The sequence below is a fragment of the Microplitis demolitor genome, chromosome 1 (assembly GCF_026212275.2).
Source record: "Microplitis demolitor isolate Queensland-Clemson2020A chromosome 1, iyMicDemo2.1a, whole genome shotgun sequence".
NCBI lineage: Eukaryota > Metazoa > Arthropoda > Insecta > Hymenoptera > Braconidae > Microplitis > Microplitis demolitor.
Genome location: NC_068545.1, coordinates 21822557 through 21836658, shown reverse-complemented (window position 1 = coordinate 21836658; position 14102 = coordinate 21822557). Strand labels below are relative to the sequence as shown.

At 29.1% G+C, this 14102-nt stretch overlaps 1 protein-coding gene across 2 annotated transcripts; it reads left to right on the top strand.

Moving 5' to 3' along the window:
* Positions 1–2870: 2870 nt before the first annotated feature.
* Positions 2871–13817, top strand: LOC103576423 (tyrosine-protein phosphatase non-receptor type 7). 2 transcript variants are annotated; one of them, XM_014440654.2, is made up of 6 exons: positions 2871–3011; positions 3088–3144; positions 8412–8583; positions 9460–10303; positions 10653–11158; positions 11276–13817. In XM_014440654.2, exons 3-6 carry the CDS (start codon positions 8561–8563, stop codon positions 11385–11387), a joined length of 1485 nt encoding a protein of 494 aa, XP_014296140.1. In that variant the 5' UTR covers positions 2871–3011; positions 3088–3144; positions 8412–8560; the 3' UTR covers positions 11388–13817. The 2 variants fall into 2 exon arrangements, with proteins under 2 accessions (XP_014296140.1, XP_008554852.1); XM_008556630.3 differs by lacking the exons at positions 2871–3011; positions 3088–3144 and adding an exon at positions 7236–7465.
* Positions 13818–14102: the final 285 nt, after the last annotated feature.

Genomic DNA, 14102 nt, shown 5'->3' with positions numbered 1-14102 from the left:
AAAACACAAAATAGAAAATAAGGGGGAATAAAACTACAAATAAACAAAACTGATAAAGTTGTTTCTTCAAGTGTAAATATATATACATATTGTATACATTGATGATGTTTATTAATACATATATATGAATCTATGTTTGAAGGCCGTGCACTCGGCCTTTCCGCCAGCCCGGAACCGGATGTGACGTCCGGTGTCGATCAGTTATTAAAAACGTCGAACTGTTAATACAAAAAACCGTAAAAATAAATAAAGAAAATAAATATATGCATATATATATATATATATATATATATATATATATATATATATATATATATATATATATATATGAGCCGTTGGTTCTGTGGTGTATTGCTCTATAGATAAATATATAAAAAACAGGATGAAATGCTCGATACGAAAAAAATAACATCAAGTATTTTGAATAGTCTGATGCTATCGGAAATAGAATAACTGTTGTGGTACGCGTCAAATCGGGATGTGATGCATGTCAATGCAACTAATTATAATGCGGCTATTCAAAGATTTGAGAACAAAAAGACTATGTTATAAATACATATAAATATATAAAATATATTTTTGTTGATGGTTAAGCACGTGTAAGCTTGTCTAAATACACGTGCATGCATTTCCGGTTTTAATTACCAGTATTTAATGATTTTTATATTTATCTTACATTTAATTATAGTAAATTAATTATTTTTAAATAATAATAATAATTAACTTTTATAAAACTTTTGTTTTTTAATAAAAAAAATATACAAATAATTTTATAGCGGATCGTACTTTTTATTCGAAGCCAATAGTTCATCGTAGATTTATCTAAATGTACCATTCTATATTTATGACATGGGAATTTAAAAAAATATATATACAAACGATTGTTGAAGGATTAGGTTTACTTGCGTGAATAAAAGACCGGAAATGTCAGCTTGAAAAAAAGGATAAACCGTTTCTTCGATGATTTCTTAAATTTATCATGTGTGTTTTTTTATATACATATATTTTATTATACACTTCAGTATTTTAAGCCTCATAATTTTGTATTAAATATAAAATAATTAATACTAAATTTACACAGTTCGGTATGGCTATAGTGTAACCCCACTTCCGTGTCCGGTAATTATCTAAAAGATCCTCGCTGGACTTATTTATTCTCCAACCCAAAAATATTACACTTTGTATGTATAAGTCGAAGGTATTGAATCATTTTGTGTGATGATTGATAACTATCACGCACGCTCAGCGACCCATAAATAATGTGTGTGTAATGGGTTGAAGTTTGGAGCCTTGTTCCGAAAAAATTACTTTTTGTCGGCTTATAAGTATTCAGTAATAAGTCGCCACACTTAGGAACGCCAGTTACTACCGTGCGCCACCTGGCGGACGCCGCGGTACTATCAAGACTCTTTGGCCACCAAATTTCAAAACACAGTAAAGGACAATTTTTCAAAATCGATTTCTTAGTATTTTTAGTTTCAGTGGAGTCTCGTGAACACAATTCAATCCATATTTCAAAAATTTTATTTTTATCAGTTACTGTGTTTTGAAATGAGACAGCCATCTCTCGCCCGTTTATCTTTAGATGAATGCCCAATTCATTCGTTTACCTGCTCGTTGATATTTAATATAAACGGATTGTTTTACCCAGATATTATCTAATCTCATCAGTCCACCGAACTCAAGGGTAATGAGGAAAAAAAAAGTAGGTATAAAAGCTGAGGGTTTACGACTGCGTGTATCGATTGGGGAAGCGCTCCGTTGCCTAGACTATCCTACATTCGTACATACCCCTTGTAACCTCCCTTTGCTGTGCTCTGGCCCCGTCAACGGTTTTCCCTCAATCCTCTTTACCCGCCACTACACCGCGCGATTTCTCCGTACCGAGCACTCGCAGCCCTCATTCACTATTTTCCCCTACCATTTCATTTCATGATAAACTCTTTTTTTAAAATATATACGGAGTATATCTACACAAATTATATTCTACAACAACATTTTTTGATCCTTTTACCCCCAACAGTTAAACATCTTTAAATTATTTACCGCAATTCCTTACATCAGCTTCGCTTAGTAAAGTCATGTGGGGCAAGTGTGCGCAGTAGGTAAGTGTGTCTTAACCAATTCATTTCGAACTAAAATACACACTTACTCACTGCGCACACTTGCCCCACATGACTCAACAGCTTAGCTCTTCTCAAGTGACACTCATTAAAAAAATAGTATATCATAAAAAATCGCGGGAGATATGAATCATTTAAAATCCTATTTCTCATCGCTCGTCACCGACTCTCTTATTTTATTTTTCGACTCTCTTGTGACTCAAGTAATTCCACTCGTTTACCTGCTCATTAAATTAAAAATATCTAAAAAAAAAAAAAGGATCAACATAAAAAACAACGGACTGGAAAATAAATCGGAATATCTTTGATCTGGTAAAAATATTTAAAATTAAATATAATTATTAATAAAAAAATAATGCATGTATTTTTTTCTAGTAGAAAGAGACACAGGAAAAGTATGAGTGAAGCTTGAACAAGAATGGATAGCGTAAGAGGGAGAAATAACGTGTATGAATCGTGAACGAGAGTTGCGTTATATAGAGAAGGGAATACGAAAGCTTTCGCTTTGCAAAAGGGGTAGTGGAGCTTTTTTTTTGTTCTGAGTCTCGGTGGTGGTAATTGTGAATCCATGTCACGAATGCGCGCGCGACTACCCCTTTTACTATCCATCTTTCTCTTACTCTTATGTTATAATACCAGCAGAATATCACTTACTCAATTCCACCAGTACTAGTACCAGTACCAGTACCAGTACCAGCAGCAGCCGCGCAAGCTGAATTGCAGTTCACCGTCACTTTGCAAACCGTATAGACGCCATTCAGATCCAGCCGATCCAACTAACCGGTTGGATTAAGCCCTCGAGCACTGTTACGTTTATAACTCTGGATATACGAGTCAATTTATTCTGTGGAATTGATAAAAAATATTTATAGTTATTCTATTTTGTTGGTGAGTTTCAGTTTATTTTACTGAATTGTACATTTTTTTAAAAAATATTTATGATAAATTAAATAATATTTTCTAGGCAACACGATACTTTGCGAAAGAGGAAGTGTGTCGTAAGACGGATCATCATTAAATCGTGAGTATATAATATCACGAATACAAGTAAAACTCATTACATAGTATCCGACACACAAGTTACGCTGTAACGATAATCGCTTCGGCATTGTGGAGACGCGAGACTTCTTAAATACATTATCATATACATAATATATGATAATAAGATACAATAATTTGTACGCGACACTGTACTGGTTAACCAGCGATAGAGAACAAGTCGATACTGTTCAGACAAGAAGCTTTTAAAAATTAATATGTTTCATGTACATCTATAGTATATGACAGCACATTTAAATGCTACGACACTATTTACTCTGAATATAGATTTTTTAAACGGATAGTCAATTATGGTTAATAAATATGTACTGAAAATAATATCAAGTGACATAACATAAACAGAGGGAAACTTTTCGAGGTATCAATTTTTAAACTTTTTATGTATTCAATTTTCTGCAATGTGACACACCCACGCGCTTTAGTCAGACTTGTAGAATTTTTTTATCACGTCCTACACTTAAACTTTATTATTTTATGTTAAATTTATACTCACTAAATTTTTTTTTGGTGATTTTTATTTATATTCGATAGTCATTATTTTAAAATTTTTAAATATTATTACACTGTAAAAAATTGGGAGTGAGTTCAGATTTTATTTCAATTCAAGCTTACTCCCACTTGAAGTTTTGGAGCCCGAGTCGAAAAACCAATTCTTGTTTAGTCCTCAAAATCCTCAATGAGAACTACGAGGTCTAGATGCGAATGATTTATCGATTTTAAATTGTAATTAAAATCTCAAAATCCTCAACGAATAGAAAGTTAGATTTCGGACTTCGGTTCAAATGCGGATAAAATTATTCCTTCATGTTTTGAGTATTTTGAGGCTCTAATCCAGATTATGTTATTACAGTATAGCCCTCAAAGTGGTAAAATTGGTCATAACTACTACTTTAAAGACTAAACTAGAATAACTTCTGTTGTCAATCTTAAAATTATAAATTGATCCTCCAAAATTTTATTGAGATTTTTGAGACTTAAATCTGAATTTGGTTTTTGACTCGGGAGTTTTTTTAAAAAATCACTTCTAGAGAGTAAATAGAGAGTGTCTTTTCAGCGAAGTGATTTCGGAGTCTGGATTTTATTTAAACCCACATTTACTCCGATTCAGAGTCTCAATATTAATATAAACTTCCTTCGGAGTAAATTTCACTCCGAGAGGATTAAATAAATAAACATTCACTTGCTCCGCAAATTTTTTTACAGTATCATTCAAACATTCAAACAAATAGTTTTCATTAATTTCAAATATTTATTTTTAGTGTAGCAAAAAAAATGTTAAATTTATTTTGAAATTTGAGTATTTTTTTAAAAAATAAAAAAAATAGTATGTTGAGAATTTTTCGACGGTTGAATTGTGCGGTTATATATAGAAAAAAAAAATAAGAGAGATAAAGAGATGAGTGAAAGCTTTCATCGTGTTCGAGAGCTTTTGACTGATGCACAAATGCATTCAGTGGTCCGTGTGAATGGAGAGGAGTCTCCCGGCCTCGGAATCATCGACTAAAGAGGCTGAGTAAAGCCAGATCGTTCTCGATGCAACTTTGATAAATTCCCATGTTAATATGAAAATAAAAAAAAAATACAAGAGGTCATACGAGTCAGTGATTTTTAGTATCATCTATCAATCAGTCTTTATCTATTTATTTAATCATCTCTCGATTAATAAAGAATTTTCCTTTTATCAAAATATAAACATCAATATCATCAATAAATTGAACTGATCAGAGATTTAATAAATTGCGTTATCAATTGATAGAGATTTAATATAATCCTTATTGAATTACAAATAAATTGCTAACTAATCCAATATATTTTATATTTATGATCAATTGCTTCGTAAAATAATTTAAGTATATATATTTATATACTAAAGTTTTTATGTTTATTACATTGACGTTAGATAGAAGTAAAAGCTTTTTATTTTCTCGACTCTTCAAGAGAATATACATATATATATATATATGTGAATTAAGTATTGAAAAAGTAAGAAGAGTACCCACGCATTCGCGTAGCCAATCACCACACGTTTGTTATATATATAAATATATATATCGTGAGTATATATGTGAGAGTTAAACCACTCTTGTTTACAAAAAGCTCAAAAGCGTTATGTAATTGACGTAGGGCTAAAGGGAATGGAATAGAGCGCGAGCAAACGATACATTGGGGAAAAAGTGAGTGAGAAAGTCTAATAAGAGTCTAGTAAATGTAAGTTAAAGAGAGGGAGAGTGCTCCCGATGATGAATGGAAAGGGAAACGGGGGTTTTTAGGCTTTAGCTTTAGTATAACGTTAGACACCCATCAGTTTTACTCTGGCCCTTATTCAATTCACGAGCAATTTCATATTTTTGTTTTCATTTTTTAAAATTTATGCAGTTTCTTTTTTTCATAATTTAAGAAATTAAATTAAAATTACTTGTCCTAATTTAGAATACGATTTTCTGGATAATATTTTGATTAGTTATTTTTAATGTTAATTAGTTATGTGATTGATCAATTAACTATGTATATAAATAGATATATATTTTGAGCATATATGAAGATAATTTTTTTTCTACCCTTGAAAAGTACGTTTATTTATACAATAATGGGTGTAACGGAAAACGTGGGCGTGAGTCGTCAATCCACACACGGTTAATAATGACGACATACTTCAATGGTTATTTTTAACTCGAGTGAATTTTTTTTTATTTTGATGCGTGTGTAGAATAATATTATAATACTAATATTAATAAATATCAATGACTTAATTTAAATCCATTTGTGGAATTATAAAAAATAATATTTGCAGAGTAAACAAAATCCTAATGCATTGTAAAAAAAAGTTTCTAAATTGTAATTGTAGCTTACAATTATTTAAAAATAGTACAAGTATGAAGCAGTGTGAGTCTTATCATGGTAATTATTTGTTGAGCAATAAATTATTTAAATTTTAATTTAAATATTAATGTGATAAAATTTTTATCAAAATAATTTATTAAATTAAGCAAAAAAAAAAAATTAGTTTACTTAGTATATAAAAATTAAATAAAACTGATATAATTTATTGGAAAATTAGGGCTGGTTTTTCAAACCGGGTTTAAATTATTATTGCTGGTATATTTATATATTATTATTTTATAGATACTTCAGTGTAGAAAAAAACCGGGGAAAGTCCAGGCGGTGTAGGTGTTAAAATTTTCGGTGTTAAATTTCGATACCGAAAGCGGTGTTAAAATAATACTGCCGCTGGTGTAAATATTTTTTACCGGTGTTAAAATATTTAACTTTGTAAATATTTTTACTTACTCGATCACTAGAGCTAAACAGGGTTTTCATTAATTAATTAAATTATTTGTGATTGAAATGGCGGGCGTAAAATTGTGTAATTTTTAAATAAATTATGTACAAGATTATGAATGTGAATGTAGCATGATTTTAAAGTTAGCCGACGTCTAATAATTTTTGGGTTATAATCAAAACGATAAATTATGAAAAAAAAATATTTTAAAAAATTGCACGTAAAGTTTTTTTGATTACCCACAAGTGCATATTTTTAGTTTTTCATTTTTGTAATTGAATTTAAAAAAAAAAAAAATAAGAAAATTAGTAACTGACTGTCAACTTCAAGATCATGAATGTAGCAGACATCAGTCAAATTTAAAATTATAAATAAATAGAGTAAATAATTCAAAAAACAAAATTTCAAAAAAATACGCATTTAAAAAATTTAAAAATTAATAACTGAATTTTTTATAAATATTATTTTTTAAATTATTTACTGTATTTATTTATAATTTTAAATTTGTCTGATGTCTGGTACATTCACACTCGTGTTTGATTTATTATTTACTTTTAAAATATTTAATTCCATTTAAATGCAGAGTACACATTTTTTACTTATGTGTTGAGTCGTCTTTCCCGCGGATTCATACGGAGTAACCGCGAGTCTAACCACGTGATAAAACTCCATCTGAATGAAAGTCTCTAATTGGTTGAAACAAACTCCCACTCTCGGTGACTTTCTAGTGCGCAGAAGCTAAAAACTCGGGAGCGAATCGCGCCTTTAAGGCATTTTAGCTCAGCAGTTTGTGTGTAAGACTTGCGCAGGAATGTTCACTCTCGTTTTTTCGTGTCAGTGAACTCAATCGTTAAAAATATGGCGATAAACGTAAGCGTGAGGAGCGCGAGCGCTACACTAAAGTCGCGTAGTAAAAATCGTAAAAATTTACATCCTCAAAAAACTATTATTATTTCATTCATAAATTTATCTGTTGTTTCCGTTATTTTGTCCGCAGTTGAAGGTATAAAAAAATATACATATATTTATTTTAAAAGTTAAATCTATCAGCTAAAATATAAATGCTTAAAATAAATTAGAAAAAATTGTATATATGGGTTTCAAAATATTTATTTAGTTTGTTGAGGTGGAAATAAAAATGTGCGAATTATTTAAAATGTATTGCGCATCTGTCAGTAACTTTAATTCATATATATCTGCCGGCTATTCATTGATTGTAATACATTCAGTAGACTGTACACTGCATCTGTTTATTCTGTCTCATTCCATCTCCTTCCCTCTCTACTTTAATGTTCCGTTCATAAAATTAGACCAATGTTTACTTCCTGTTTGACGATAGGAAGCCGACGGTTCTATATTTTTTTTCTTTCTTTCTTTTTTATATTTTTATCTCACTTACTCATTCATTCACTCATTCATTCATTCATCTACTCATTCACTCACTCATTCTTAGTTACTAAAAATATAATAAGTATACGTGTTTTCTTATTATTATTATTATTTTTAATCGCTTGAGTTATCACAATTCTGCTCCATTTCCGTCTTACTTGAACTTTTATCTTCCGACAAAATGACCTAAGCTACAATTAAATTAACGTATCTTATAATTAAAAATATAATTACGATTCTCTTGTTAATTAAACTTCTTAATGTCAGTAATTTTTTTTTTTTTTAATTAAAAAAATATAATAAAACTATTAAGCGATGAAGAATCAACGAAACGTGTGATTTATTCCCATAAATGATGACTTGAGTGTGTGATTCATATTCTTTGTAGGGTAGACCAATTGTGTACGTGTATTTTATTTCTTTGAATAATCCGATGAGTAGTATAAAAAATCCGTAGGCCTGTACTTTATATACATATTATATTTATAATTATCATTAGTGTATGTAGATATTTATTAAGTAGACAATGATTAATTTGTCTGTTTAACTTTTTATTACAGGAAGCAGTAGTACACCTTTGTCACAGTGGTATCTGAGTGATGTTAGTTACGGGAATTCAAATGACGACAGTGAAGCTATTTCATTGGAAGGGATTTACTTAATTACTCAGCAAAAGTGGCAAGCTAAAACTGCGCTGCCAATCTCCTTGATGTCTGCTCGGTCTCATCATAGGTAAAAAAAATTTACTTTTGTAATTTATCACTGAGGTGGAGACCTAGTACTCAATCAGGGAACTAGTACTCGACTTTCTGAATTATTCGTAACTTTTTAAATTATTCGTCAATTTTTGAATAATCCGAAAGTTTTCAAAATATTTGTCACTTTTCGAATTATTCGATTCCAATCGATAAAATTTTTGTCAGCTTTCAAATATTAAATTTTTATTTAAAGGTGAGCTTAGTTTTTGAAGTAACCAACAATCATTTTTTCATAGATTCGTGTTTAAACTCTATTTACCTCAGAAAACATTTGAATTATTCGAAAAATTATTACAATTTCAAGTCGTTCAAAATTTTTGAATTACTCGTAAATTTTAAAATAATTCGAGAATTTACTAATAATTCGATTCGAAGTTTTAATCGAATAATTTTAAAATTTGAATTATTCGCACGTCTCTACTTAAACAGAATAATATAATTTCTTGATTCAAAAAATGTTTTGCATTATTTATCAAAAACCAAAATTTTCTTAGGACTTGAAAAATTTCGGTTTTTTAAAAAAACCGTCAACAAAATGCTTTGCGTGTAGGAAAAACACATTTTTTTCCAAACGATATTCCGAATCCAAATTTAATTTTTTTATCATTAAATTTAATTAAAATTTATTAGTTTTATTTTTAAAAATTTATCTTGGATTAAAAACATCAAAAAATTTTTATGTTAGAAATTTCCAAATCAAACTGAGTTCAATGAAACAAAAATTTTTTAATCTTTCTTAAACATTTGATTTATTTATTTTAAAGTAAAAAAACCGAATGTTAGTTTAATTACTTTTAAGATAATTTTTTTTATATAAATTAAAATAATGAATGAATTAAAATATTTATAGGATTCGGCAGTCCTCAACGGGACTGGATGATGCTGGGATGGACCTTCAAGGAACTCAGCTTGGTATCAGTGCTGGTCAGGAGACGACTGCTGTATCATGGACAAACTGGAAATTACCATTCCCAGTTATAGTTTGTGCATTTGCTGGCGCTATTCTCTTTACTTTCCTGTTCCTCTTATGGCTCCGCAAGCAAATGTCGAGTGAAAAGAAGTCTAGTGATGGAGATAGACGTGAGCTGGTGGAAAAGGGGGCTGTTGACACGTCCCCGTCCTCGTCCTCACTGGATAAGCCTGGAAAGAGTACGCAAGAATGGTCAATGGAAGCCAAATGGGTCCACCAGCCAGCCTCTAAGCCTGCATCAGTTTCTGTTCAAACTGTCAGCCCTACTGCCAAAGCCAGTTTACCTAGTGGTTTAGTAAGAAATTTGCCAGAAGTACTGACTGTCGCGACGCCTGAAAAACGTCCCGAACCCATTCGTATAAAAGCCAAAGGTTCTCTGCTTGAACGACGAGGCTCAAGTGCGAGTTTGACGATTGAGTTGGCTCCAGCTCCTGGTAGTCCGCCCCACGTCGTTACTCCAACACGTGAATGCACTTCCGAAGAGTTTCTTTTGAGCGCTGGAAATATACTGTCACGTACGCAGTTGAGAAAAGTTATACGAGATCCATCTGCGCTGCATAAAGAATTTTGGGAGGTGCCGCTAAATCTACCAGAGAAAGTTGATATTTTTGGAGCTGGTGTAAAGAATAGATATTCTGGAGTACTGCCAAACCCTCATTCTAGGGTTGTCCTCAGAGGATTTGATAATCCAGTTGCTAGTTATATCAACGCTAATTACATTAGGGTAAATATTATTTTTTTAAAAATAATTCAATAAATATACAGGGGACGAGAGGGTAAAACGGGTTACCTCCAAAATTTTATAAAAAAGAAATGTTTTTTTTTTTTTTTTCAACATTCCAAAATCACTTTCGTAAATATAACTGAGCATCATTTTGATTTTTTTTTTTTTTTTTTTATTAAATTTTCTCAAAAATTTTCTATTTACTTTGAATATCATTAAAAAAAAAAAACGATTTAGAGTTTTTGAATTCTCGACAGCTTAAAATTTCCTTAAGTACCCTATTTTGTCCCCTAAAAAGTTTTTAAAAAATCAATTAATATTTATTTATTTATTTTAAAAATTTAAATAGGGATATGACGGTGAGAATAAACGTTATATAGCAACTCAAGGACCACTTGCCAGCACAGTCACAGACTTTTGGCGAATGGTGTGGACGGAAAAAGTATCAGGAGTTGTAATGATGACGCGGTTGTTTGAAGCAGCTAAGGCCAAATGTGACGTTTACTTCCCACTGGAAAACAACAGCCGAATTCAGGCTGGTCCGTTTACAATTACCGTCACGTCTATTACTAACAGGGACGGTTACATGGTACGTGACATAGAGCTGAGACATGAGGGTGAGAGAAGGAATGTCACGCACTATTGGTATGACTCATGGCCTGATCACGCAGTACCTCAAGCCGCAGACTCACTAGTCAGTTTGGCGGCTGTAATAAATACCTTGCCCGGGCCTGTGGTCGTGCACTGCAGTGCAGGAATCGGTAGAACTGGATGTTTTATTGCTCTTGCTACTGGTATGATTCAACTTGCCCGAGATGGTAACGTTGATGTCTTAGGAATTCTCTGTCAAATGAGGTGAGCTATTATTAAATACCGCAATTATCATATTTATATTTATTTTTATATTAAAATTTTTTTAAACTTTTAAAATTTGAATAGATAAATTAAATAAGTTATTTATTTATATTTTAGGTATGATAGAGGAGGCATGATCCAGACAGCTGAGCAATATGAGTTTGTACACAAAGCTCTCTGTCTGTTTGAGCAGACGCTGGATGGCAATAAGCCAACAACCGGCGACTGAATCGTCTAGCCAAGTAGACGTTTACAAATAAAATAATAAAGTTGAAGTGGCGAGTGACCTGATTATCATTTAATTGCTCGCGGATTATTAAGGTAAATATTTACGTGGGTTTAATTAATATTGATAATAATAACAATAATAATATTAATATTAATATTAAATAATAGTAATAATATTAAGTATTTACTCGCTAAATGAAATACTGTCACATGTTCTCTTCTTTTTTTTATTTAAACAAAAAAATGTACAATTTAATTTTTTTAAAAAAATTAATGTCATATAACTGTGTTATAATTATCTGACGATTATGAATCTCGTAATTTATTAAGCTGCCATTACTATACTGCCACAAACAAAATATACACAACTTTATTGTGAGATATAAATTTTACTATTGACGATCATATAAAAATGATAAATTGTATACAACAAATCAAAGAAAATCAATTATTTGGATTGTTAAAATTAACATCTTTAACATTTAATAATTATTTTGAATTCCGACATGAAGACAACTGTTTTCTTCACTATTATTTATATTTATTTTGAATTTATTTATTAACAAAGACTGAATGCGACTAGTACAATGTGTTTCATTAATAAATCGTTAAAGAATAGTTATATGGATATGCTCGTTTGTGCAAGATAATGAAAATTGAGAAAAAAAAAAAAAAAAAAAAAAAAAAACACATTTATTCAAATATCAGATCTGAGAGTAAAATAAAGACATTAGTAATTAATAGTCGTACTATTATATATTTTAAGTCGGTAAAAATAAGTTATAATATTGAATAAAAAAAATATATTTTAAATATTAATTTTAAATTAATGAATTTATAATGTTTAATTACTAATGTCTTTACAGTATGAGAAAGAAAATAATAATGATAAATATTGAAAAGAGTGAGCTTTCAACTCGCTCAGAATATATAAATGTATAAAACAGAAAATCTCAGAGCTATATATTATTAAAAAAACTATAAATATTTTTAAAAATACACAACATAGCTGATAAAGTTTTTAAATTTTATTCAAGCTGCTTATAAATTTCTATTAATTTTCTGAAAAAAAAAAAAAAAAAAAAAAAAAAAAAAAAAAATAGTAATTAATTAAAGGCATTTTCAGAAAGTGTCTCCGATTTTTTTAAATATTCAATGATTTAACTGTCAACCGTATTGAAATTTTATTAATTAATTTTTGAAAAATTGAAGCGTTGCAATTTCTCCGAGACGTAGAATTTAAAAAAAATTACTTACAGTTGTTATCAGAGGAGTTGAAGTCATTCTTAGACAATGCCCCCACTCTTTTAAAATATTAAATGACTCAATTATAATGACCGTATTAAAATTTTGATAGTTAATTTAAAAAAAATTAAAGCATTAATTGAAAAAAATGCAACGCAATTACGATTTCGCCCAGACATAGATTATCAAAAAATCTTGACGAAATTGTAGCTGCGTTGACTTTTTTTTACTTAATGCTTTAATTTTTTTAAATTAATTCATGAAATTTTAATACTGTTATGACAGTTCGTCATTGAATATTTTAAAAAAGTGGGGGGTATTGATTGAGAATCCCTTCAAATGAAATTTGTTAAATAAATTTTGATCTATAAAATTTGAAAATTCGAATTATAAAATTGACAAGAAAATTTTACTAAAATTTATTTTCCAAATTTCGTTTAATTCCTAATTAATGATAACTGTAAGTTATTTTTTTTAAATCTATATCAGCAAAATTGCAATTACGTTGTCTTGTGTTCAACTAATGCTTACATTTTTGTAATTAATTAATTAATTAAATTTTCATACGCTTATAAGAGTTAAAGGTCATTAAATATTTTAAAAAATTGGGGTATTGTCTAAAAATGCTCTCAAAGAGATGAGAAAAAAATTTATGTTATATTTTATTCATTCCAATATTTCAATGTAATAAAAACACATACATAAAAAAACCCTAATTAATACTGGTGATAATTGAATCTCAATGTTCATAAAATATTGTATGTGAAATGTTATCTTTCATATCCCTACGTGCCTAAAATTAAAAAAAAAAAAATTAAAAAAAAAAAAACAAAAAAAAAAATACTGAAACACCGACAAACTATTATTTAAATGGCCTCAGTGATTATTAAACGGTAATTTATTTTATATTTTATCTTTATAAAATTATTTAAGCTAATTAATTTAAATATTGAAAAAAAAAACAAATGTTTATGCTAAATAATTATAATTAATATAAATAATTGTAATAATAATGAGCAATTAATCAGCGTGTGTGTATTTTGTGTTCAGTGAACGCAAGTTTGTGATATAAATGTGTAAAAAATTATAATTATTATATATTGTACAGAGAGCGAATTATATTTGTGAGTGTAAAAGAATATGTATACAATGTGAATTTAAAATTTAAAAAAAATAATAAATAATAACAATAATAATATTATTTATTAAATACATAAAATTATAGTTAATTTAATTAATTGTAATTAATGATTATACATAAATTAAAAAAAAAAAAACAATTTTACTAGTAACCCTTTGGTGTTCAATTGTACTTACGTAACTCATAAATATTTATAGTATCTAAACTAGTAATTATTATTATTATTCATTACTAACAATCACAATCCTTTTAAATTTATGATACTGAAATTACCCGACGTTATAATTTTGGGGTTTTCTTAAAAATGATAAATTATAAAAAAAATCATTT